Here is a 27,036-nt window from a genome sequence, read left to right as displayed (position 1 = left end):
ATGTCCTAATCGCCGGTGCCATTGTATTATTTCCCGATTGACATCCTTATTTTCTCCAAAACAAGCTTGAGATATCGAAGAACCCGGATCACTCTCCAACATGTATAAGCCATCATGCAGCCTACCATTGCCAATGCTCTTCCCTGTGCGAAGATCCTGAATAACACAATGATCAGGAAAGAATTCAAGTTTACAGTTAAGGGCATTAGTGATAGCACTGACAGATAAAAGGTTGACAGGAAAGTGGGGAACATGAAGGACAGATGATAATTTAATGTTGGATGTGCAAATAACAGAACCTGTTCCGGATATTGGAGTAAAAGAGCCATCAGCAATTCTGACACTATCTTTGGTTAGAGAAGGGGAATAATTGAGAAAGCCTTTAGAAGAGCCTGTCATATGTCTATTCGCACCAGAATCGATAATCCATGGAACATTATTAAAAGAGGAAGCATTACCTGACTTTACAAAGTTAGATGTGGCACCAGAGGATGAAGAGGTGTCAATATGAGACAAGAGGCGCTTGAGACTCTGAAGTTCATTAGCGGAAAGAAACTCAGTCGTTGTTGTCTCCTTAAAAGGCTCCTCCACAGTTTCTGCTAAATTAGCTTGATTTCTAGAGGTACCTCGTTTTCCTCCACGACCTCTAGTGGGACGACCATGTAACTTCCAACAAGTCTCTTTGGTATGCCTCGGTTTCCCACAATAGTCACAGTGTAATTGATCTTTCTCAGAAGTAGGAGGCTGTGGTGTGCTCAAACTAGTAGTCAACCCAGCCTTTTCAACTGGTGCAGTATAGAGCATAGCATGTCGACGACTTTCCTCTTGTTGAACATGAGCGTGGGCCTCTTGTAGAGAAGGAAAATGATTTCTTCCCAACACTTGGACTCGAATTGGATCATATTCATTATTCAACCCTGCAAGAAAATCATAGACCCGCTCCTTTTCAATCATTCTCTGAAATTTGACTGTATCTCCAATGCAGTCTACCTGAAAGTCTTGATAGTAATCAAGTTCTTGCCATAAGCCACATAACTCAGAATAAAATTGGGAGATAGTCATTTCTCCTTGCTTAGTACCATGAATCTTATTCCGAATATCATAAATTTGGGCATCATTCCCAATCTTGGAATAAGTTAAGGACAAAGCTTTCCATATTTTTGCAGCAGTATCAATTAACAAATAGGACTTAGAGATATTAGGTTGCATCGAGTTCAGTAACCATGTCATAACAAGACAATTATTTGAGTCCCATTGAGGAAAATCTGGATCACGCTCATCAGGTTGCTTTTTATTACCAGTGACATAACCCTGTAGCCCTCTAGCCTTGATAAACAACAAACAAGACCTTGACCAAGCAAGATAGTTGGTTCCATCAAGTTTTATGGGACTAATTTGCAAGGAAGGATTATCAGAGTTAGGAATCGAGACCCTTTTACCTTCTGCCATAGTAAAGATTTATGAACCCTGAAAGAATATGAGGTACCCAAGGTTGTACACACAAGAGAGCCCAATTGATTCACCAAAAAGACCGGGTAACAGCACGGGAAGGCCGGAAGATGGTCGGAATCGTCGCCGGAGTGATCGGAGCGGCGAAGCAGTGACAGACGGTGGGTCACGCGCCAGGAAGCGCCGGGTCACGCGCCGGGAAGAGGTGGCGCGTGAGCCTCATGCGCAAGCTTTTCCGGCGTCGGAGCAGGTCGGTCGGCCGGCGGCAGTCCGGCGGTTCTTCTGGTGCCGGCGGTGAGAGAGTGAAGGGCTCCTAAATGGGTTAGTACCAAAAAAGTAAATCTAGGGTTTTGAAACCCTAAAGAGGAAAAATTGAATTTGAACCCAAAAAATCAGAAAAAAAGGCTCTGATACCATGAAGATTTTTGGGAAAATTTTGAGTATTCTTGTATTTCACTCTTGATTTGTACAATATGTCTACATGGCTATTTATACACAAAGAATTATATCTAAACAGGAAGCAAATAATCAAATAATAATTACAGAGATAATTAAGGATCCTAATCAAATCAAATCAAATCTCTAGAATCAATTAGGATTAGCAAATAAGTCAACAATTACCATAACTTCAAATCTTTCCAAGCAAACTTGACTATATATATATAATTAATTTCCTTCTTAATAAATCCAAATTTAGAATAAATATTTCATATCTCTGAACATCCCCGAAACCAAGGAATTAAAAATATTACTATGTACTGCATTGTCATTTTTTCCCAATTGGCCGACATTTTTTTTGCAAATATTAATATTAAAAACTCATAAATAATTAATTACCATAACTTCAAATTTTTCCAAGCAAACTTGACTTTATATATAATTACTTTCCTTCTTACTAAATTCAAATTTAGAATAAATATTGAGAATATCTAATATTTTTAAAGACCTCCGAAGATTTAAACCAATGATGAATCAAGCATTTGATCAAACACTCCATTGTTAAAGTTATAGAATCCCTTTCTTTAATAGCACCAAAGGCCCGGTCCAGTCCTACTTTGTAACCCTAACTAGTCTCATGTCTCTTCCATTCTCTCTCTCTCTATATAATGTGGCTAGAGTGGCTGAGATCACCAAGTAGGGCTCACACCTCCCTAAGACGGCCGGCGGAGCCACCTTCTCCAAGGCACTTCTCCTGCTCATCTTTCAAAGATATCAATGCCATTCTCTTAAAAGAACAAAATGGATCCAAATCCCAATCCCAAACCCCCAGAAGACCCTCCATTTTCCACCGTGTCCGGATCGCCTCCCCACTCCACCGCAACCACTCTAAAACATTCATAATTTCACCCTGGTTAGGAGGTGGTGAAATTATGAATGTTTTAGAGTGGTTGCGGTGGTGGCAGTGGAGTGGGGAGGCGCGGTGGAAAATGAAGGGTCTTTTGGGGGTTTGGGGTTGGGATTTGGATCCATTTTATTCTTCTAAGAGAATGGCATTGATATCTTTGAAAGATGAGCAGGAGAAGTACCTTGGTGAAGGTGGCTCTGGCGGCCGTCTTAGGGAGGTGTGAGCCCTACTTGGTGATCTCAGCCACTCTACTGCGTCCAAAAAAGTTAGGTTACCTGCAGTTTTCTTAGGAGGGAAGCATGTTGGTGGGGCCGAGGAGATCAAGGAGATGAATGAGAGTGGTGAGTTGAGTAAGCTGATTGGTGGGTTACCAATAGCGTCTGTGATGTTTGTGGAGGGCTGAGATATGTTCTTTGTGCACAGTGCAATGGCAGCCATAAGATCTACTCTGAGAAGCATGGGTTTAGGACCTGCACATCGTGCAATGTAAACGGTCTGATTAAGTGCGGCATATGTTATCCCGTGAAGTGGCGACGTATGTCAACTTAGCCCTCTATCCACAATAGGAAATATAGAAATAAAATAATATTGGTGTTTTTTCTTTTACTTATTTTCTATTTTAGAAAAAAATAGAATACAGGAAAGTGAGGATCTTCCTATTTGGGTTCTTTTATTTGATGGAATTTGTTTGATTAGATGTTTATAGACTTTTTTTTTGCCACAGATATTTATATACTTAGCAGCAAGTGTTTGATGATTTATGAATTATTTGTGAAACTTGTAAATCTTTACTTGTTGATTTTTGTTTATTATTTTTTTAACAAGTCCCCGTGATACTATTTCTCCTTTTTTTTTCTCTTTTTCTTTGTTTTTTTGCAAACATAAGCGATTTCTAATTTCTATTACATAAAAGGAAAATGCAGTATTTCAGTCATACACCATACCTATTGAAGAATATTCAACATAAAAAAAACAAATCATGGATAACTACTATAATATGCTTTAGAAAACATCATTGAGAAAATTATTAACTTAAATACATATTAGTTAAATTTATAAAAAAAATTAATTTAAATTTAAATTTAACATGCTTTATTATAAAAATTTGAATAAGTAAATAATTTTAAATTTTTTTTTAGAATGGGGATTAGAAATTGAGAGACTAGAATATGAGAGTTCTATCAAATTTACTTAAATGCACTTACCATATTAAATCTGTGAGACCAATTTTAAATTCTTTATATATATATAAACATATCTTAAACGATCATTGTTTTTTATTATTCCGATCTTTGACGGGATTAACCGCTTACTGTTGACTGTCAAATTAATAGGGACAACTATATTTTCTTATTTATCGATAGTTAATTAAAGCAGATCGTTTCTCATGGAGAAGGGAAAATAAAAAGTTAGGTTTAAAAAAGAGAAAAAAGCGAGAGTACCGAGTTACAAAAGGAGTACAGAGGAAAACTTACATTATTATATATATTATAAAAACGTGTAGAAGCATATAAGAAAATCACTATATGAATTGTTAATCTGAGAAAAAAAGTCGTTAATTAATAAAAATATTCCGTGGTCGCTCGTTAAAATTTTAATTAAAAATTAATAACGCTCGGAGAGAATATTTTTATTTTTAATATTTTTAATTTGAAAAATATTTTAAATATTCATAAACATTATGATGTTTATTTTCTTGCTCTAAAAAATAGAGCAATATTATATCAATAACAATCTTTTGTCTCCTAAAGCATTAGACCCACATTGTTTTCTATCATTATCTTTTTGGAAACTATAGTCCATTTCCCTTTTTTTAATTTCTTAATATTTATAAAATATTAGCAATCTATACATGCATTCCACCATACATAATTACCACAAAAAGTTTAAGAATAATCAAAATTTTAATTATATAGTATATTAGCACCAAAAACTATTAAAAAGATTAGAAAATTTAAGATATTTAACTCAATTGAATTCATCTTCTAATTGTTAGAGATCTCCATTGAACTCTTATTGAAATTAATTATTATTTAATTTAATGGTATCATATGATTGATAAATATTTAAAATATAATATAATAATCACTCAAAATAAATTATAAATTGTCACAATAAATTAGAGTTACATGATACACTCCTATAAAGATCTTATCCATAAAAAAAAAAAAAAAGACCAAACCACTCTAATAGTTGTATTATCAAGACTCGCGTTCTACTGAACAAATCAAGTTTTTATGAAAATTATTGATCGCGGATATAATCCAATAGATTCAAATTAAGATTTTTTATCAATTAGTCAATATGATTCATAAGAAATTTGATAATTAATAAAAGTTGATGTGTGCACAAATTAAGATACACATTCTTACACATCTATAACTAATTTATTATATTCGGTTATTTTATCAGTTTACTAACTTAAGTGTTAAAGTTACTGTAGTTTTCTCGTAAAGTCACTGTGTATAAACATCAACCACTTCACATCAATTCAATTTTTAATAGACACATTAATTTTTTTAAATTAATGATAGTGTTCAATGATAGAATACTAAAGAGTTTTTTCAAATCGTAGCAGCGTGACTCTTATAACTCTAAACTTTAAGACACTATTATTTTTAAAATGCGATTTTAAATAATTTAATCTTTAAAAGTATTGAAAATCTAAAAGTTTTTTTTATATTTTAAATTAAAATTTTCTAAATTAAAATAACACGTTTAAAATATAGAATATTTTTCTTTTCCCTCTGCAAAAATTAAAAAATAAAATAAATGAAATTTCCTATATGTTGAAAATTGTTTGCTTTAGCCGATGTTCCTAATTTATCCCAATAAATAAATAAATAAAAAGAATGATGTAGAAGACATGAAAATTCATACAAGTGTACATTATGAGGTATAAGAGAATAAAAATTAGAACAAAACATTCAATATTAATTTTCCAAATTTCAACTTTGCTAACATAAGCAACATACTTTATTTATTTTTTTATTATTGAAAATATAAATAATTATAAGGACTAATTAAAAATATTTTTATATTTTAAGTTCAATTTTTAATCATATTTACTAAAAATAAAAAGATTCTAATGATTCGTGGGGTGTCAGTATATATAAGATAGAGTTATATAACAAGATTCTAATGATTCGTGATTCTTGATCAATTGAGTCCACCCATGATAAAAAAGATATGTTCAATGTGATGATCCGTTTTCAGAATGAAATCGTCCTTTTATAACTGGTCAAATGGTCCATAATTATATCCATAACGTGCAAAATTTCAAAAATAATTTCTTTTGTTTAATTTATAACATATTTATTATAATTAAAATTAAATTTAAAATATCAAAACTAATGGTCGTTATTAAATAGCACAAAAGTTTAAATAAAATTATTTTAAATTTTATATTTACAAATTAAAATTTAAGCAGTAGTGTTTAAGTCCAACTCAATTTGATAATCAGCTATTATAGAATTTCAAATTAATTTATTTCCAACCAATGATTTTATTTCTCTTAAAAATTATGAATTAATTAAATTAAATGTATATTTTAGTCTGATACACTTCCACAGATATAATTCATAGATTATGTTTGTTTATAAGAAATTTAACATACCCTTACTTATATATTAGTTAACATACTGTCCCATTTAAAACATCTCATATTTAGTTCTGCATCTAATTGCATCAACAATCTGTAATACATATATACACACACCATATAACCTATAATTCACAATTATTATTATATGAACTAATAAATCTCGATTTAATTTAATGGTGAAAAAATAAATATAGAGGAAGTACATTAAACATAAAATAACTATACAATCAATCATTTGCTCAATATTTAATGTAATAAATACTGATTAACATATATAATTAATAATTCACAAAACATCAAGTATATAATTCATTTTTAAAACAATAAGAGCTTCCTAGTGATTATGACTTTTGCTTTTTGCTTGGGATAATAAAAGGAATACAAGGCAACAAAAAAACAAAAACTAACGTCAGAGAGATAACTCCAACTACATCCCTTTTTGAAGCCAAGGCAGCAACTCTAGTGGAGAAGCCAGAACATCGACGCCTCTAGGGACATCCTTCGCGAAGTCCACTAACCAGTCGGCAGTAGATTCTCTAGGGATACGTGTGACTTTTAACTTTTAGAACCGCTTGTAAAAGGGAAGAAACAGCCTTGAGTAAAGAAGCAAAGCATCCTGAATAAGATGATGCAATCAGTTATAGCTTCCATAACGCCTATGTTATCACATCCGTGGGATTCTCAAATCAATATCTTAAACGATTATAAGTTGCCAAGAGTTCAGCAGCAAAGATAGAACACTTGCCCAACAATTATCATTCCAGTCTCTGAAAAGACCATTCCCATAAAGCACGAACCAAACATCAAGAAAGCAACCATTCGTATTCACTTTGAAGCAATTTCACGGGAGGAGGTTGCCAGCTGACTTCCAGGAACGAGCTTCTGCTCTCCTTTGGGCTTAAGTTACTGCGGATCAAAGCCGCATGGGCAACATCCACCTGCGACGTCACCATGCAAAATAGTGATTTTGACTTATAACAGTGATACAGACTTCTACCAACTAATTTATCACTAAACACTAGTAGTAACCTTTCAAAAGTATTTATCTTGATTTATAAACTCTAAAATTAAAATATTTATTTATCACATTTTTAAAATCTTATAAAGTGGACAAACAAGAAATCATATACTAACTTCCTACTCTATCCTTAGAAACAAAAGTTCTTTTTTCTTTTTCATTCAATAAAAAAGAGAACAAAATATACCCCTATGTTCTTTCAGCAAAATCCTATCAGTACCTGCAATAGCTCTAATCCATTTTTGCAATGTAACATCATAATGACTCGACATAATCTACCTAACTTCATCTGCGCATTTGTTATCACACCTGCAGCATTTCACAAGAACTCCATATCGTCTTGGTGTTGTTCCAAGATAACTGATGCCATAGCAAGTCTATATGCTGAAGATCTCAAGTTCCTGACAAGCACATATATTTCTTTTCTCCTCTTCTTTACAGGTATCCCATTCCACTGTTCTTCCCTAAGATGCGCTAGTAAAACTGCTTCACAAAAGGCCTCTGCCATTGGCTTCTTGCTGCATATCAAAAGTAAATCCTGTGATTCTGTTACCAAAGAAAGAGTTGCATATTCATTGAAAGAAATAAAAGAATAACATCATCACTAACCTCCCTCGAACAAATCCTGTCATGACAAAACCAATAGGCCACCTATGGGACTCTTCAGCAGCAGAGTTTTCTGGTATCTGGAGTTCCCACTTACCAGAAGATTGCTCTTTGAAGTATGACCTCACCACAGAGGTAGGAATCTAAAAACCAGTCTCATTATTTTCTGACCTGAAGCACGTGCCAACCACATCAAATAACATCAGATGATAAGCCTCATGAACAGTAGGAATCCCCAAATGATAATTTCAACCCTATACGTTAGATGATCTTTGCAATGTTCATATTACAGTAAAACACTCCTTTAAATGTCCCACTCAGCTCTTGAAAAAATGAGAGATGCACAAACATCCTTCTAATTTTGCAAAATATCCTTCTATGACTTATGAATCTATAATCTGTTGGTGTGCATTTAAATGATTGATGATTGGGTTTGTCTTTTAAATTATAATTATAAACTTTCAAATAATATCCAAATTGAATACCTTATTATTATAAATTCACACCTATCAAATGAAGCCTAATGCAATTTCAGCAAGAATTCACATAATCAAGCAAACCTCGGATTTTCAAAGTAATCTGATGCATCAATAAGAATAAGAAGTTCTGGAAGAATACCTGGAAGTCAATAGTGACACATCACTGAGACAAGGTGCACATACAACTGCTCCCTCTTCAAAAACACCTTTTTTATATGCATGGAGAAGAACTCTAACAAAGCACAATTGATGGTTAGAATTCATTCGCATAATACCATTTTGAAGTTGACCAAGTTTACTTTCATCATTGATAGACTCTAGAAACTTCATCTTCCAGTTTGGAGCTTGAGGGAATAAAAGTGAACAATCACCATATATTTCATTCATAAAATCAGCCAACATATTGGATGTCCTTGCTACAATTCCATCAAATGAGTTACCATCAACCCTGAGTGATGTTATATCACTATGATCACATCTAAAGATTGACATTGAATTGCCACTAATCATGTCTTTTGCATGAGAACTTGAAGCCACTTGCACAGCAATGCGGACGCTATTCCATGGGGGTGGAACAGGCACTTTCAAGGATCTTACAGCAGGACATAGTCGTTCTGCTTTTTGGTCTATGGCAGCACTTTCAATTGCCTTAGAAGAGAGGTATGGATTACAGTCAGGAAAATCTGAAGGAAAAAAGGGTAACCCTACCTGCAAAGAAATAATTAAAAAAAATCATAATTGTTCTGTTACCATTTTTTTTTTCAAAAAAAATTCTTGCTTGTTAAGCACACATACTTCACATGCAATCCATCGTTTCTCTCTAAGACCTATGGCACGAGCTCCTTTGGAGATGAAAGATATCCAAAAGACCTTGACCCAGCACAAGGGCATTATTATTGACCATCTGTAAAGATAAGCAACATTTAAGAGGTGCTAATGAAGAATACAGCTCATTTTTTTTGCAAAGATGTAATCGTGGTACACGTATGATCACAGGAAATATATGAAAATGAACCAGATCAATTACTTCTAATAACAACAAATGAGAGATTAAATCTAGTAAAAAGAATTACCCCATGAATGAGCCCATTCCATTGTTGTGTTTAAGAAGAACAATAGGGCAAGATCTTGAACCATGAACATCAACTGCAGTACTCGGCATCCCTGATTTTGCATCATCAAGGCAAATGAAATCCATACGTAAACGATGTTTTTCCAAGCAAAGAACATTATCTTCCACAGGGAGACTTATTCTGCAAGCTGCATCCCACAGATCCCCTTTGTTAGAGAAACTGCTATCCCCTTCAGGTTTTGAACATGGTTGCCAAAGTAAATCTTCAATCTTTTCTGGATTTCCCAGTGGAGTGACATCCTTTCTAGGTTCATCTTCAGACACATAATTCATTGTGGTAGCAGCTGCCACAGAAACATCACCGATCTTTGTCTCAGACATTGCTCGAGGATCCCTGACTGTAAAAGGAAACATAGAACATGAAGACATATTCTCCTCATTTTCTAGTATAGAAGGATTCTTAAGCTTGGAATCATGATCCGCATCTTCAACAGCACATTTCCTCAGTTGCCAGGAATTCTTTGAATCACTACACACAAGTAAGCAGCCTTAGCCATAGTTAACTAAAAATCTTGATCCCAAAGAAACATAAAAAATTATTAGTTGGCTCACCAATAAACAGGATGTAATATCTTTTGAAGAAGTTGAAATGCCTTCGATCCCATTACCTCTAGTTTTGCAAGTTCGCCTTCAAGTGAAATGCAATTGATCAAGATGCCACTCTCACTCATCTGAAAAAATAAGAAAAGTAAGAAATTCACATATTAAGATATCACAAACCTCCAGAATGTTTAGAATACCTAAAAATTAAGTTCTCCAATTCCAACACAAAATTAATGGTCAGGAAAGCAAATCACAAACCAAAGGGACGTGATTTACCAATTTATAATACATGAAAATGAGGCATGAGGCAAGAAACAAAAGGTGAAATATATGCTGTAGATATGGTCAACCAACCATCTTTTACCAACAAGCTGGGAATTTAGAGGAAAAGGAATTCCTGAAAACCTTATTTGTAAGATAGCAAGTCAACACCAATTTAGCTACAACAAAATTTAAATTTACAAATTTTTTCAGGTACAAAAAGGACATACAAGTTTCTGACAAGCAAATTTTAGAGCATCATATCCCTCATTGAAAGCTGAAGCATGTATCAACACCCAAAGCTGGCGATGGGAAGAAAATGATTCAGAACTTGTCGACTCATTGCATCCATCAGAATTACAGTGACTACCACCATTTTCTCCATTCGGAAGATGATAAGGTCGCCACATATAAGTCACAGGAGCTATCAACTCAGAAACAGGCGCTCCAACATGATGAAGCTGAAAAAAACAAAAGGAGTTTCATATATGCACATCATAGGTTTATCCTCCTTCAGGAAAATAATAACAACAAAACAATTGCAGTGGAGTAATATACCATGGCGGTTCCATAGATACAACCAGAAAGAATAGTATTTGTAATTTCCTCAGATTGAGTTGATGAAGAAGGCTCGAGCACCATCCTTAGGATTGACGTTAATGAATCCTAGAAATCACATATCATTAAAAAAAAAAATTCTTCCAACTTATAAATCTTACAAGTAGAAGTTCTATAAATTATGAACCTTACAACAAATGAGAACTACCAAAGCAATAAAAATTCAGACTTAAAAGATTTGCTAATTACAAAGAGAGGGTAATGCCTACCTCTGGACCCTCCAACTGGACAGCAGTATAATAGCTTGCATTATGCACAAGAGCCCCATGCTTGTACCACTTCAATGAAGCTCGAGACCCCCTTCCTCTGCATCATACAAACCCACTCTAAAAAGAATAGCTTATTAATTTTGCAAAAACTTTTAGCTGCAGATTACATGACAATGTTACCTGCCCTGCAAACCCAGGGGAAGGTGGAAACCCCAAAGCTTTGTCATTGTGAACCTCTTCGAATGCCAAAGATACGTTCTCAGCCTCTTTGTCCCTTCGCTGGAAGTAGAGAAACCACTTTTAGAATTCCTTCTAAGTTCAACTCTCCGCCGAACGCGACGATGAGGAAGCCTTTCCTGGTTTTGCTCCGAAGCCACATTATTGCTTCTATCAATAGCTATTCCAAATTTTCTCCTTCTTTTATCTCTCTTCTTTGCATTTTGATTGTCATACGCAGTGGTTCTTCTTCTCTTGTTTCTTCGAGATCGGAAATCGTTGTTCAACCGGTCTGATACTATTGAGTGAAGAGTCTCGAGCTCAGAAGCGCGCGATTCTACAAATTTCTGCACATTGATTTTTCGAGGTGGAATTGCTGAGACTTCACTGCTTTTGCTTCCATCGCCAGCCATTGGAAGTGTTACTTTTACCTTCACGGGAACTGAGCATATAAGAGAGCGGCAAAGAATACAACTGACGTCTGTTAATTTAGGGTGCAATCGAATTGAGTCGAGCCAAGTTTTGTAAAGGTCAAGCTCATTTATTAAAAAATTTTAGTAGCTCAAGCTCGGCTCGTGAATTAAATATTATTATCGAATTCAGTTCGAGAAAAGCTTGTTTAGTATAATAATGAGCCTAATTCGAGTTGGAATTCGAAAATCTCGATTAAGAAACTCGTTAACAAAGCTCGAGTTCAAACTCAAAATAAAAAGACTCGGCTCAAGCTCAAGTTCAAACTCAAATTAATAATGACAAATTATTTTAAATACACTTTAATGAGTTAATAGTCATCATTAATATAAATAAACATTAAAAAAGAGAGTAAGCACCTTCAAAAAAGATTACAGAACACAATTCATAACAAATATAATACAAATAAATACAAACTCAATAACATAATACAAATATCACACAAAGTTTAATATCAAGCAAATAAAATTTGAAACGAGCTATATAATTTTATCATCTTCATGCTTGCTCAACTAGTCAACTTGAATTCAGACTACATAATAAATGAAAATAAGGCTAATTAAGTAACTCAATTCAAATTAACTTTTTTTAGAGAAAATTCACTGTAATTTGTTCAAACAATTCTATTTTGCAAATGCGTAGAGGGCGTGTTGAGAAATGATGGAAACAATAAAATAATTAATTATCCAAAAACCAAAGTGAAATTACTCCAAGTCCATTTTACAATAACATATCATATCAATTGTGAACTTTGCACAACATGATGCTATCAAATATATCTCTTCTGCAAGTTAACTACTTAGGTATTGATAAAAAGAATGAATATTCATATACTACATACTTTTAACACTCAATCACATAATCTGATGGAAACAGAATGGAATAACCAACTCCATGGTTCCATTGTAAAAGAAAACCAGAAATGACTCCATTTTTTGGAACCACAAGCTAAGTATGTCTAAGCAACACTATGATGCCTATAAACTTGGATGTCATAATAAATTCATAATGCTTCCAATAATACCAACCAAAATTCTACCCAGACTGCTAAAAACATATTCACATATGTGTGCAAACCTATTTAGCAATGCTAAGTGAGCAACCAGAGCCCACATATCATTGGAGGGACAGGAACTATTTTCTTCGGATTAAAAAAAAATGCTTACCGTTGAACTGCTGAACTGCAGAGGAGCCAGGTGGGTGGCAAACGAGCAGTCGATGCAGAGGTGCGTGCGTGCGGAGGCTCACAGTCGCGCGATACAGCGGTGGGCTGTAAACGAGCGGTCGATGCAGAGGTGCGGCGTGCGGCGGCTCACGAGCACGAGGTGCAGTGCTGCGGCGGCTCCCAGTCGCGCGATGCAGAGGTGGGCTGCAAACGAGCGGTCGATGCAGAGGTGCGGCGTGCGGAGGCTCACAGGCGCGCGATGCGGCGTTGGAGCTGGCGCGACGTGCTGCTGCTCAGGCGGTCGACGGGTCCTTTGAAATACGATGTGTTAGGCGCTTTTGCCACTATGTGGTTTTGGTTTTTATAACCAATTAATTAAATTATACAATCATACAAAAATTACATAATTTTAACCAAAACTACACATCTTAAATTTGCCCAATTAAATCAATTTATAAATATATATACTATCTAAAATTAAATTATAATTATAAAACTCTTTATAAATATACTAAACCCATATAACATATAAAAAATAAAATTCTAACATCGTGACATATATACACGCAAATTAAAAACTTTTCTATTTAGTTGGACTGAGCACTAAAAAAACCTGACCTATTACGTATAAAAAATTAGATCAGCAATGCTCCTAAATTTATTCAAATTCGAAACAGGTAGGCTGACTTTCTCAAAGACTGGAGAGAACAGATAACCGACCTCCTCAAAAACCCATATTACAACAATACTTTGAACATCCACGTAATTGACCTCACTAATCGGAAAAAACTCATTTTTATATAGGTTGGATGAGCCCAACACGACCTGATGAAATTAAGGTAAAGATGACGACCTTCTATGAGCTGGTCGCCTCCTTAGTTCAATACAGAAATCATAAGCGCACATTTAAAAGGTACAAACTGGCCAGCTCTATATTTATTGTCCTATAACCCATCATTAATGTATTGCCTAATATACTTGCACAAAAGCATTCTTGTTCCATTAGAAAGGGACATGACATCAGTGGTATCAACTTTATCCAAAGGTATTTATACACCGGATTAACCCTGAAAAAAGAGATTTCTCCTTCTATGAAAAAAGACCTATCTCTCTATCACGGTCACATAGGGAGAATCTAGAACCACCATTCTCTTCTCTGTTTTACTTCCTTTAACTCCATGAAGTTCTCATATCTGACTTGAGCGTCAGAGGGTCTCAATCGGAAACTTACTCGGTGGTCTCCTAACCGTCTTCTTCATCTTACAGGTCTCATTCTTTACAACTAATTATAGAGGGATCTAACGGACTGATCATAGAAGGATGATCATCCCAGCAAATCAAACCTCTGCCTAGGTGTCCTCATCTGAATGCCTTGCCGGATCTCATCATTATCAAGTGGCGCCAACTGTGGGGACGAATGAGACTATACTGTCACCGGAGTTTTTAAACAAAACTCATTGAGATCCACATGATAAACCGAGAAAAGTTAATAGACAAACAACAAAGAAAATCGAAAAAAAAAAGAGAGAAAGAAAAGAATTGAGAATTGCTAACGGCATCTAAAACCACACAATGAAAGTTAAAAAAAGGTAGACGCTGATGTAAGAAGGAAACGCGATACAAGGGCGATCTGCCAGGCATGGAAGAGGGGTGACATGCACGAGTTAACCAAACTACACAGTTATCTCTTTAGTTCAAAGTATTTTTGTCATCATGTCCAGTTTCATACATTAATCCTTCTGATTATATGCTTGAGCATGACAGCATTTTAGAAACAGCTTAAAAAGCTCTTATCGGTGATTAATATTAATATGAATTCCTTAAGGAAGGGATTATTTGCTTAAGCATGCTGATATGAGAAGTGAAAATTGCGAAATCATTTATGCATAGAAACATTATTTATTAAATTCTTTAGAATTATAGGAGATGATATGGTTGGACAAAATTAATATTTGCATTCAACTATAATATGAAGCTAAATATCTTATTATTTAAATTAACAACGAGCATTCTTATTACATATACTCTGTGCAAACTTTTATTTTACAGATAAATTTTAAAAGCAAGAACAAGGCTCATAAACCTAGAAGCTCCGGTCACAAAACTGATTGGGAAAATGAAGCCCTCAATGAGGTAGGTGATTCGTCTCGAAAATAAGACCGTCGGTACCACAAAACCGATTGAAAAGATGAAAATCCCAATGAGGTGGGTGACCAGTCTCGAAAATAAGATCGTCAGCACTCTCAATGAGGTAGGTGATCGGTCTCGGAAATAAGACCGCCAGCACCACAAAGCCGGTTGAGGAGATAAAGACCCCAATGAGGTGAGTGACCAGTCTCGGAAATAAGACCGCCGGCACAATAAAATTGGTTGAGAAGATGAAGCCTTCAATGAAGTATGTAACCGATCTCAGAAATAAGACTGTCGGCACCACAAAACTAGTTGAGGAGATGAAGATCTCAATGAGGTGGGTGACCAGTCTCGAAAATAAGATCGTCAGCACTCTCAATGAGGTAGGTGATCGGTCTCGGAAATAAGACCGCCAGCACCACAAAGCCGGTTGAGGAGATAAAGACCCCAATGAGGTGAGTGACCAGTCTCGGAAATAAGACCGCCGGCACAATAAAATTGGTTGAGAAGATGAAGCCTTCAATGAAGTAGGTAACCGATCTCAGAAATAAGACTGTCGGCACCACAAAACCAGTTGAGGAGATGAAGATCTCAATGAGGTGGGTGACCGGTCTCGGAAATAAGACCGCCAGCACCAAAAATCAGTTAGGAAGATGAAGCCCTCAATAAGGTAGGTGACTGATCTCAAAAATAAGACTGTCGGTATTACAAAATCGGTTGAGGAGATGAAGACTCCAATGAGGTGGGTGACCGGCCTTGAAAATAAGATTGTCGGCACCACAAAATCGATTGGAAAGATGAAACCCTCAATAAGGTAGGTGACCAGTTTCGGAAATAAAACCGCCGGCACCACAAAACCAATTGAGGAGATGAAGACCCCAATTAGATGGGTAACTAGTCTAGGAAATAAGACTGCCGGCACTATAAAATCGACTGGAAAGATGAAGACCACAATGAAGGAGGTGACCGGTCTAGGAAATAAGACTACTGGCACCACAAAACTGGTTGAGGAGATGAAGAATCTAATGAGGTGGGTGACTGGTCTCAGAAATAAGACCGTTAACACTATAAAATCAGTTGGAAAGATAAAGCTCTCAATGAATTAAGTGACCAGTCTCAGAAATAAGACTGTCGGCACCACAAAACTGTCGGCACCACAAAACTGGTTGAGGAGATGAAGACCCTAATGAGGTGGGTGATCGGTCTCGAAAATAAAACTGTCGGCACCACAAAACTAATTGGAAAAATGAAGCCCTCAATAAGATAGGTGACCGGTCTCAGAAATAAGACTGTCAGCACCACAAAATCGATTGAGAAGATGAAGACCCCAATGAAGTGGGTGACTGGTTTCAAAAATAAGACCGCTGACACCACAAAACCGGTTAGGAAGATAAAGGCTTCAATGAGGTAAATAACTGGTATAAAAAATAAGACTGCTGGCATCATAAAACCGATTGAGGAGATGAAGACCCCAATGAGGTGGGTGATCAATTTCCGAAATAAGATTGTCGACACCACAAAACAGGTTAGAAAGATGAAGACTTCAATGAGGTAGGTGACCGGTCTCAGAAATAAGACCGCCGACACTACAAAATCGATTGAGGAGATGAATACCCCAATGAGATAGGTGATCAGTCTCAAAAATAAGAAAGCCAGCACTACAAAATCGGTTAAGGAGATGAAGACCCCAATGAGGTGGGTGACCGATTTTAGAAATAAGACTGTCGGTACCACAAAATCGGTTGAAAAAAGGAAACCTCAATGAAGTAGGTGGTTAGTCTCGAAAATAAGGCCGTTGGCATCACAAAACCAATTGAGAAGACAGAGATAATGTTGAAGGCCCACCCTAACAAGCCTATAGGCCAAGAAAAGCCGAGTTGAGGAAACAAAGAAGCCCAATAAGGTAGATGACCAGTCTCAAAAATTGAATCCAGCACCAAAAGGCCAAGTTAAGAAAAAAAAAAGTTCAAAAGCAGACCAGCGTGCTAAAGAGCTTGGAAGATTAAGAGCAAAAGTGCTTGAAATTTCTTAAAGATAGATAGCTCGAAAGAGCAAAAATGCTCGAAAATCGCTTAAGAGCAAATAATCTAAAAAGTGCTTAAGGGTAGATAGCCCGAAGAATGCAAAAAGTCAAAAAGCTCGGATGAATAATCAAAACTAAAGAGCTCAGCAAAGAGCGAAAACGCTCGGGAGATACTTGAGGGCAAATGGCCTGGAAAGTGCTTAAGGGCAGAGAGCCTAGAAGATGACAAAGTAAAAGCGCTTGGATAACGAGTGAGGGCTAAAGAGCCCAGAAGGACAAAAACCTAAACTGCTCGGATGAAGACTCAGTCTAAAAGCCCACAAGAAAACATAGAGCAAAAGTGTTCGGACTATGGTCTAGGGCTAGATGAGTCCGGAATGCAACAAAAGCAAGAAGAGCTCGAATAGAAAAATCAAGGATAGGAGCACGAAATATGCAAAAAATAAAAATGCTCACAAGCAGACTAAGGGAAAAAAAGCCTGTAAGCGTACTTAGGACTGAGTACCCAGGAGACGTAAAAGAGTGAAAGGCTTAAAGAAAGGAGTTAGGGTTAAGAGCCCAAAAGAGCAAAAGGGTTTAGATAAAGAACACAAAGAATAAGGAACTCGGAATGAATAATCAGGGCTTTGAGCTCCAAAATGCTTAAGGGCTGATAGCCCGAAGGAGCAGAAAAATGCTCGAAAGAAACTTGAGGGAAAATAGCTCGGAAAGCGAATAAGGACGAAAATCGCCCAAAAAGTGCTTGAGGGCAAAAATGTTCGGAAGTTATGAAGAGCTAACCAGAGTCGGGCGAAAAATCAAGGCTAAAGAGCTAAAATACTCGTAAAAATAATCAGGGTTAAAGAGTCCGGAATGATATAGAAAATCAAAGAGTTTTGACGAACGTTTAGGACTAGAGAGCCTAGCAAAGAGCTAAAATGTTCGTAAAACCAATCAACTGAAACGCTTATTAAAAGACCTAGGGCTTAAAGGCCAAAATACAACTCAGAGTAAAATGCTCAGAAGAAGACCCAAAAAGACATATCATTAAGGTCAGGTCGGAAAGACAATGTTAGAAGGGCAGAGCAACCAAGTCAGACCTTCCAAAAGAAAAAACTACCAAGGTTAGACTTTCCATGAAAAAGACCACCAAAATCAGATCTCCTGAAGGGATGATTATCAAGATATAAAATTTACTCTCTCGGTTTGGTCTATGTTAAGTTGACCAATTTCATCAATCGCACTTCCCTTCGAAATTCATAAGCGTCAACCAAATGAACAGATGATGTCAAATTAGCAGGACGGGTTCTCTTCTTCGACGATCATAAATAACCGTCAGAGAAGCGAAATGATAAACTGATAATGTATCATGACACGTGTATACGTGAATCGAAAACCTTTCTATCTGATCGGATTAGGCAGTTAAAAGTCTGACCTATTGAGTATAATGAATCAGACGAGCAACACTCCTGATATTACCCAAGCTCGAAACAGATCAACCTCCTCAAAGACCGGAGAGGATGGACAGACCGACTTTTTCAAAAGCCCGTACTATAACAAGACTTTGAATGCCGATGTGGCTGACCTCAGTAACTGGAAGGAACTCATTTCTATGTTGGTCAAATGAGTTCGGCACGACCTGATGAAGTCAGGGTAAAGATGCCGACCTCCTATGAGCTGATCGCCGTCTTGGTTCAACACAGGGATCATAAACGCGCATGTGGAGGGTATGAACCGGCCAGCTTCGCATTTAGTGTCCTATAGTACATCATTAATGTACTGCATGACACCTGCACAAAAGCATCCTTGCTCTATCAGAAAGGGACATGGCACTAGGGGCATCAACTTTATTCAAAAGTATTTATGTACCGAACTAACTTGAAAAAAGGATATCTCCTCCTATGAAAATGGACCTATCTCTATCTCTCACAGTCACACAGGGAGAATCCAAAACCACCATTCTCTTCTCTTCTCTTCTTTGTTTTACTTCCTTTAACTCCATGAAGTTTTCAGATCTGATTTGAGCGTCGAAAGGTCTCCATCGAAAACTTCCTTAGTGGTCCTCTGGCCGTCTTCTTCATCTTATAGGTCCTATTCCTTAAAGACAAGCATAGAGGGATCTAACGGATCGATCGCAGAATGATGATCAACTTAGCGAATCAGACCTCTGCTTAGGTATTCTCATTTAAACACCTCACCGGATCTCACTATTTATCACACATTAATTTATCTACCTAATTAATCATTATTAATATATTTTTATAATTAGTATCATTTTAGTTATCAAAAATTAAAATTTTCAGATAAAACTATATTTTTTATTTTAAATAAAATTTTAATGATATTACAATTCGTAGTAATTGTATAAATCTCATTGGTAATAAAAAAAAAAATTAAGTTCACTCTCTCTAAATTGATCACCCAATAGATTTTATTATATTTATAATCGCAATATTTTCTATTTATTGACTAGTATCAATCGAATTTTTAAAAAATATGATAATTAATTTTCTCTTCTTAAAGTATAAATGATCACAAATATCAAAGTCTGCCACAACTACCATTAAATTTAAAACATCTCATTATATTTATTTAATTTTCTTATTTTTTAATTGATCAATTACAATATAACTCTATTTCGAATACCCCACTTAATTTAATAAATTATTATTAATAGGTAATTTAAATATCATTATTTTATTAAATTAATATTTTATAAAATATGATTTTTACTAAACTTTGCAAAGTTTTTATTTTAAATAATTTTTATAAAAATCATTTAAAATATTTAAAAATTAGAAATTAATTTTTAATTTAAAGGGTTTTATTTTTTAATAAATACTGTTTGAAGTATAATAATATTTTTTTTAATCAATGATAAAACTAATTAGAATTTAACTTTAAATAGAATTAAAATTTTAAAAATGCATTAATAAATTGTGAAACTTATTTAAATATATAATTTTGATAGAGTAGAGGTTGATTTAAATAAAAAAAATTAATCTAATTAAAAAAATTAATTTATAATAATTTTTAACCAATAAAAAATATTATAATTAAAAAATTAACCATGAATATTTTGGACATTATAATTATTCTCCCTTCTTCATTTTTTCACATTTATATAATATAGATTTCACTTTTTAATTTATATTAATTTGATTTTCTTTTTGTAAAATTCCATTACGACGATAAATAATATTTTTTCCTCGAGGTATGTGAAGTTTTGATCTAATCATTTACATTATTATATCAAAATTCTTTTTATTATCTTAGGGTTTCAATTAACAATTATTTATCTAATTAACTAATTAATATTTTAGAAGACAATTAACTAATTAATTAGTAGCATAATATTATTCTTTTCACATAAAAGGTAAGTCATGTCCAACATAAAATATTAAATACTATGAGAACATAATAAATTAATATGGAAAAACTATCGGTCTGAAATTTATATCAGAAAATTTATATAGCAATTTCCGATTAAATTAAATCTTAATAATTATTATTTTTACACAAAAACTATTCGGTCTGAAATTACAGATTTCATATATAATAACCATAAAAGTTTTGTTTAGCAACGACTTTTAAATTTACATATTATTTTTACAGGTAACATTACCGAGTAGCTTAAATAAGTCAAAGTTTCAAAAGCACGTGTACATAATCAATGGGAATTTGATTTTCTAAATAAGAATGAACACACTTCTCGCTGATAGACTCAAGTAGAATTAGATGCATAATGATAAGTAAAAAAGAGAGAAGGTAAGAGTGCATAGAGAAAAGGAGAAGGGTAATTGCAATTTGGCAGTTTGACTCTTCGTTGGCATATTAGGGAGGGTTCGGGTTTCTGCTAATCTCGCTTTTCTTAGTTTTTCTTGATTTTTTTTAAAGTTTTGTTCTTGTTTTTCTTGTCCAGGAACAGATTGTGGTTTCTGTCCTCCATAGTCATCCCTCGCCGTGGTAAGACGGTGTTGTGTGTTTTGATAATTTTTTATTTTTTGCTTTTCTTATTTTCGTTCTCTAAATCATTATCGAGTTCAGCGAGAGAAATTTGCTTTGAGACCTAGCAAGAGTTGACTAGTATATATTTGCTGACGGAAAGGACTCCTTTGGTATCGATATTGACATCTTTGAAACCATACACGTATCGATAACTTCTGCTTTCTCTCGCCAATGATCGGCTACACTTTGCGGCATCTCCTTCCTCGTCGAGTTGCCTCCATGTATTGCTCCTGAGAATTCCTGTGATTGTTACTACATGCATGTTTGATGATTCAAGTTCTGCTGACCCTATTATCACTGTTGTGTTGGTTTGTTTGTGTTTTGTTCATCGGTGTCAACAGCAGTGAGAATATTATGGATTAGCACTGTGTTGAATTTGATAGCTGCAGCTGATGTTTCGTACAGGCGGTGGTTAAGGTTCCTATAGACTGATATGATTGTGTTGCTTTCTGGGTTCGGGTTGAATTTTTGGTTGGTTCAGTTGAGGGTTGTGTTTGTCTTGTGGGTTTGTTTAGAGTGGTTGGGCTTCTGAACTAATTTCTTGGGTTGCAGATCTTTCAAACCCTCTTTATGCAATTTACTTGCATCGTTAAGAAAAAAAAATCAAATATTTCAAGTAGACCTAAAAATATAAATAAACTGAAAATAGGATTTTAAAAGTTACAATTCTCCATCTAGGAATACTAAAATATTATTAACATATTCAGATGACATTTATACTATCAAAATTAGCTTATAAGAGTATGTTTATCTTATAAATATTAAAAATCGTAAGTAATTATACATTTAATTGAAATGATCATAAGTAGTTGATGAAAAATTAAATGAGATATATAATGAACCTCTTAACATTGTATGGTAAAAGTACTTAATTATAGTGTTTATAAATATCAAAAGAAAAAATTAATTTTTCTCCAACTCTTTTCTTGTAAGCTCAGATTATATGTTAAAAATTTTATAAACAAATTGGTCAATTTAATATTAAGGCTTCCAAGTTGGTTTGACAAGGACAAACATATAATAAGAGTGTACAAGGAGCAAAGAATGCTTAATAATGTCCTAAATATATCATATGCAGAAACTAAACTGCTACTTTGAGTTGATGAAGTTTCATAACTTGTGTTTTCTCGAACTCCAAAATGTCTTCACAATGACAAACCTCACAATGCATATAAATTATTCAAGAAAGTTTCAAACACATACCATTGCTTCGGCTATTTTGGAACTTAAGGAAATGCTAGCCTAGCCTCACTGATTTACCTTGATATAAAAGCCAAATATTTATCTTTTCCCCATAATCTGTTGCAATATTTGTTAGAACCAAAGAGGAAGAATCCAACAAAGTAGAGTCACCATCACATATCCATAGAAGTTATAAACATAATTGACCAGAAGTTCCAAGAAATTTTACAGCTCTTGCCGAAGTAGTTAACTTAGTATCAAATTTTAACACAAACTCAGTAAGTAAACCACAACCAAATTCCAATTAGTTATGACAGAGTTACATAGATGGCATGAAACAGAAACAGAAACAGAGAATTGCAGTTTCTTGTCTGTCCCAAGTGCTGCAAATTGAAAATTCATATTCATGCCCCCCCCCCCCCCCCTCCCCCCCTTCTTTTTATAATGAAAACTAAGGACTTCCTATAGTTTAACTGATTTTCAGGCATCTATAGTAGAAATAAGAATCATCATCAACTACAGATTTTGCTTCAAAAGAGCAACATAAGTTTGCAAATTACATACCCTTCCATATCATTCATCTCCCTTGCAACTGTAAGACTAAGAAAGTACTTTTTATGAGAAACATCACCAAAGAATAAACTCTAATGCAACGCATGAAATATACAGGGAGATAAAATAAATGGTAAAACATCATTCGCACTGTAGGTAGGAAACAGGATAATAAATATTTCTTCTCACTTACATCAAAGCGCAATTGGACATCAAATGAAACTGCAAAATTTATCTTTTGCAAGAAGGGAACACACTTTTCCCGAGCATTTCATACTATAAATTAATAAATACTATCATCGTCTCAATCTTCATCATCTGAACTTCCGTCATCGCTGCTGTAATCACTACTATCGTCATCCTGATCAACAATATCAATCTGTACATGCCGAACCTGTATTGTTTCAGGTGGCTTATGCAATCCCTGAGGAGCAACTGGCTGCAATTGTTGCTCCACCATCCTAGGAATAGGAAGAGACTCCAATGGAGGCAATGGGTCCCCAGGCTTCCATCCTGGTGGTGGAGGGGGTAAATCTGTAGGCAAAACCACTGGCATCCCAGGTTTCCACCCAGGCGGAATTGTGAAATTGGGAGGAAGCAAGCCCTGAAAGGTAGCCAAATTGGCAGGCGGATTTGTCTCGGCTGGCTGTGGAGGTGGGGGAGGCTCAATGATAGCCTCAATGGTTTTCTCCTTAGTCTCAACCTTTTTAGGCAATCCCACATCAAGGTCAGCAAATGCGTACAACTGAGAAGCTCGCATTTGCTCTTCTTGCGGAGCAGGAGGAAGGGCCCCGCGAAGCGGAGCCTGCCCAGCACCAAAATCCGGCGGCGCAAAAGTAGTGTAACTTATCCGATGAGAAAAAGATAAAATATCCGACAAATCGAGCTGAGAGGCAACAGTGGTGTTGCTCACATCATCATCCTCTGATGATTTTGATTTTGCTCGTTTGGGACGGCGATAATCAGAGTAATCATCAACGAGGACATCGAGGACTCCTTCGGCTTCTTTGAGCTTATTGGCGAAGTTGAGAAGCGCAGTGTCTTTGGATTTGATATCCCGGGCGATTCTTTGCTTGGCATCTTGAAGGTCGAGGATTTCCTGAAGCTCAGCCACAGCTTCGAAGAGTTGGGTCTGGAGGGAAGTGAAAAGAGAGAGAATTTCTTTAGTGGAGGAAGGATTGGATTCGAGGGGAGGTGGAGGCATTGATTGGGTCAATGAGGAGAGGAATGTAGGTAGCGATCCGCGAACGGTGGAGTGCCAAAGGGATCGATTGGGGGAGACTTCGAACAATTTGGAAGATAAGGAGGCCATCTGGAGCAGAAGAGACTGGGCTCTGCGGAGAGGAGGAAGAAGGGGGAGGAGAGCGGAGGATGTGGCGGCGGAGGGATTTGGAGGATGTTGCTGCTGCTGATGGTGGTGGGGAGGTGGTAGTTGAGAGGATGAAGATGGGAATTTGGGAGGGGGATTGTTTTGAAGAGAAGGTGAGGTGGGGTTTGTGAGTCCGAGTCTCGCCGGAGACTGTACAATTTGGTGTTGAAGCATTTTTGGTCTCTGAAATTAGAACGAACCCTACAATTGAACCCGAACCCAAGCAAGAAAGGTGAATACTGAATCTGCAAGGAGATTAATGGGCTTTTTACCTTTTTAAGTTCAAAATAAAAAACATTCTCAAACCTTGACCAAGAAAAATTATTTTCCCTAATCATGATGAAAATCGACTCTATCACATTAAATGCGATAGAATTTACTGCAGTAAAAAAAATAATTTTAAAAAAAATTACATTACCGCTTATCGCACAAAATTTGAAATGCGGAATTGCATTTCAAAATTTAATTTTTATTTAATTAATTATTATATTATATTTTATTAATTTAATTTATTTAATTATATATTAAATTTATATGAATATAATTATAAAATTTATATTAATATTAATTATTTTAAGTTATTTATAATATAATATAATATTTTTTATTAATTATATAATTTAATTAATTATAAATTAAATTTATAGAAATATAATTATAAAATTATATTAATATTATTATAAATATTAATTATTTTATTTTATTTATAATATAACATTATATTTTTCATATTTATCATTTTATTTTATTATTTATATTATTATAAAATTTTTAAAAACTTATATAACTAACACCACCTAAAAAAAATTTTGCACCTTTTACTATTTTAAAATTTTAAAAAAAATTTTTTAAAGCTGTTACTATTTCAAAAATTAAATATTTATAAATTAATTGTTGTAAAAACAATAAAATAAAATAATAAATGTTAATGATATAATGTTATATTATAAATAAATTAAAATAATTAATATTTATAATAATATTAATATAATTTTATAACTATATTTATATAAATTTAATATATAAGTAATAAAATAAATATTATATTATTTTATAAATAATTTAAAATAATTAATATTAATATTAATATAATTTTTATAATTATATTTATATAAATTTAGTATATAATTAAATTAATAAAATATAATATAATTAATTAAATAAAAATTAAATTTTAAAATACAGAATAATAAATATAAAAAATATAATGTTATATTATAATTCCATTTCAAAAAAAAAGTAATATTATAAATAAATTAAAATAATTAATATTTATAATAATATTAATATAATTTTATAATTATATTTATATAAATTTAATATATAATTAATAAAATAAATATAATATTATATTATAAATAATTTAAAATAATTAATATTAATATAATTTTTATAATTATAATTATATAAATTTAATATATAATTAAATTAATAAAATATAATATAATAATTAATTAAATAAAAATTAAATTTTAAAATGCCCAATTTAACATTTTAATGTGTGATAATGTAATTTTTTAAAAATTATTTTTTTATTTCTGCATTTGAATAATACGGTAAATTTTATCGTATTTTTAAAATACAGTAAATTCTACGGCACTTTTAAAAAAATACAGTAGAATTAATTTTCATTCTGATTCTATTAAAATTTGAGATTTTTTTTTTTTTAAACTTGAGAAGATAAAAGTCCGAGATTAAATAGGTTGAGCTTATCCAATAAAACTCAGCCAATGAACGGCATGTCGTTTACACCGTAGCTTTTCCTATGCTGTTGTATTTTCTCGAAGGCTGTCCGCGTTATAATTTCAGGTCAGAGAGCTTTCCAGCCTAATATTGTTCGTAAAATTTATTGGATCGTCTCTTCTCTTGCGCCTAAAAGATAACGAGGCCAAAGTAATCACTACCTCCTCAATCTCTAAAAATTAAAAAATATATATATATATCCTTTATCTATTTATTTATTAATTTCTTAGCATAATTTATTTAATATATATTAAAAAATAATTTTAATAATGATTAATAACAAAACAATATAAATAAATAGTATATAAAAAAGGTATAAAATTATATTTATGCACCATTAAGGTCATTTAGTTTGCGGAAGCTTTCTTCCATGTTAGAAACTTGTAAGCCTCTAGCTACTGTGAGTTGTCTCTTATAATTCCTGAGCATGCACAATCAATAACTTTTTATTTGATAAAATGATCATAGAATAAAATAATTTAAATAAATTTTTTAAAAATTAAATTTTTTATTTTGAATAAAATAATTATAAAAATTAATTGAATTAAATTTTTATAAAATTTTTAATTTCAAATAAAGGATAAATGCTGTGCATTCACCATTGTTCCAGTGAAAGCTGTAAGAAATTCTAGGTACACATCACTCACAGGGCAGCCAGCAACCGGTGAGTGGCAAAAAGTACTCCCACTGTTCTGGCGTTAATGTAAAAGCTTCATTTGAAAAAAACAAATTAATCTTAATCTTATTAATATTTCGACTCATTTTTTTTAATAAATTAATATTAATAATGAAATCTTCAAAATTCAACTCAATTAATTTACCATCCTTCAATTAAAAAGCACAACCATCCAAAAATCTAAACATATCTCTAATCTTATTGAATTGAATTTCATTAATCGATGTAATTATTTTACTAGTTCAATTTGTTTGATTT

At 33.8% G+C, this 27,036-nt stretch overlaps 2 protein-coding genes across 2 annotated transcripts; both read right to left on the bottom strand.

Moving 5' to 3' along the window:
* Nucleotides 1–7,423: 7,423 nt before the first annotated feature.
* On the bottom strand, nucleotides 7,424–13,443 carry LOC110608336 (ribonucleases P/MRP protein subunit POP1-like). The gene is made up of 11 exons (XM_043959167.1): nucleotides 13,118–13,443; nucleotides 11,445–11,911; nucleotides 11,265–11,361; nucleotides 10,996–11,103; nucleotides 10,668–10,898; nucleotides 10,186–10,304; nucleotides 9,575–10,102; nucleotides 9,297–9,405; nucleotides 8,641–9,209; nucleotides 8,026–8,193; nucleotides 7,424–7,934 (listed from the first exon to the last, which is right to left on the bottom strand). The coding sequence occupies exons 2-10, from the start codon at nucleotides 11,891–11,893 to the stop codon at nucleotides 8,166–8,168; spliced, it is 2,238 nt and encodes a 745-aa protein (XP_043815102.1). The 5' UTR covers nucleotides 11,894–11,911; nucleotides 13,118–13,443; the 3' UTR covers nucleotides 7,424–7,934; nucleotides 8,026–8,165.
* A 9,669-nt stretch (nucleotides 13,444–23,112) lies between these two features.
* On the bottom strand, nucleotides 23,113–24,619 carry LOC110620060 (mediator of RNA polymerase II transcription subunit 4). The gene has a single exon (XM_021763630.2). It carries the CDS (start codon nucleotides 24,531–24,533, stop codon nucleotides 23,295–23,297), a length of 1,239 nt encoding a protein of 412 aa, XP_021619322.1. The 5' UTR covers nucleotides 24,534–24,619; the 3' UTR covers nucleotides 23,113–23,294.
* Between the last annotated feature and the right edge of the window lie 2,417 nt (nucleotides 24,620–27,036).

This window comes from Manihot esculenta, chromosome 8, assembly GCF_001659605.2.
Source record: "Manihot esculenta cultivar AM560-2 chromosome 8, M.esculenta_v8, whole genome shotgun sequence".
NCBI lineage: Eukaryota > Viridiplantae > Streptophyta > Magnoliopsida > Malpighiales > Euphorbiaceae > Manihot > Manihot esculenta.
The sequence above is the reverse complement of the archived record's forward strand: the minus strand, read 5'-3'. Positions and strand labels throughout refer to the sequence as shown.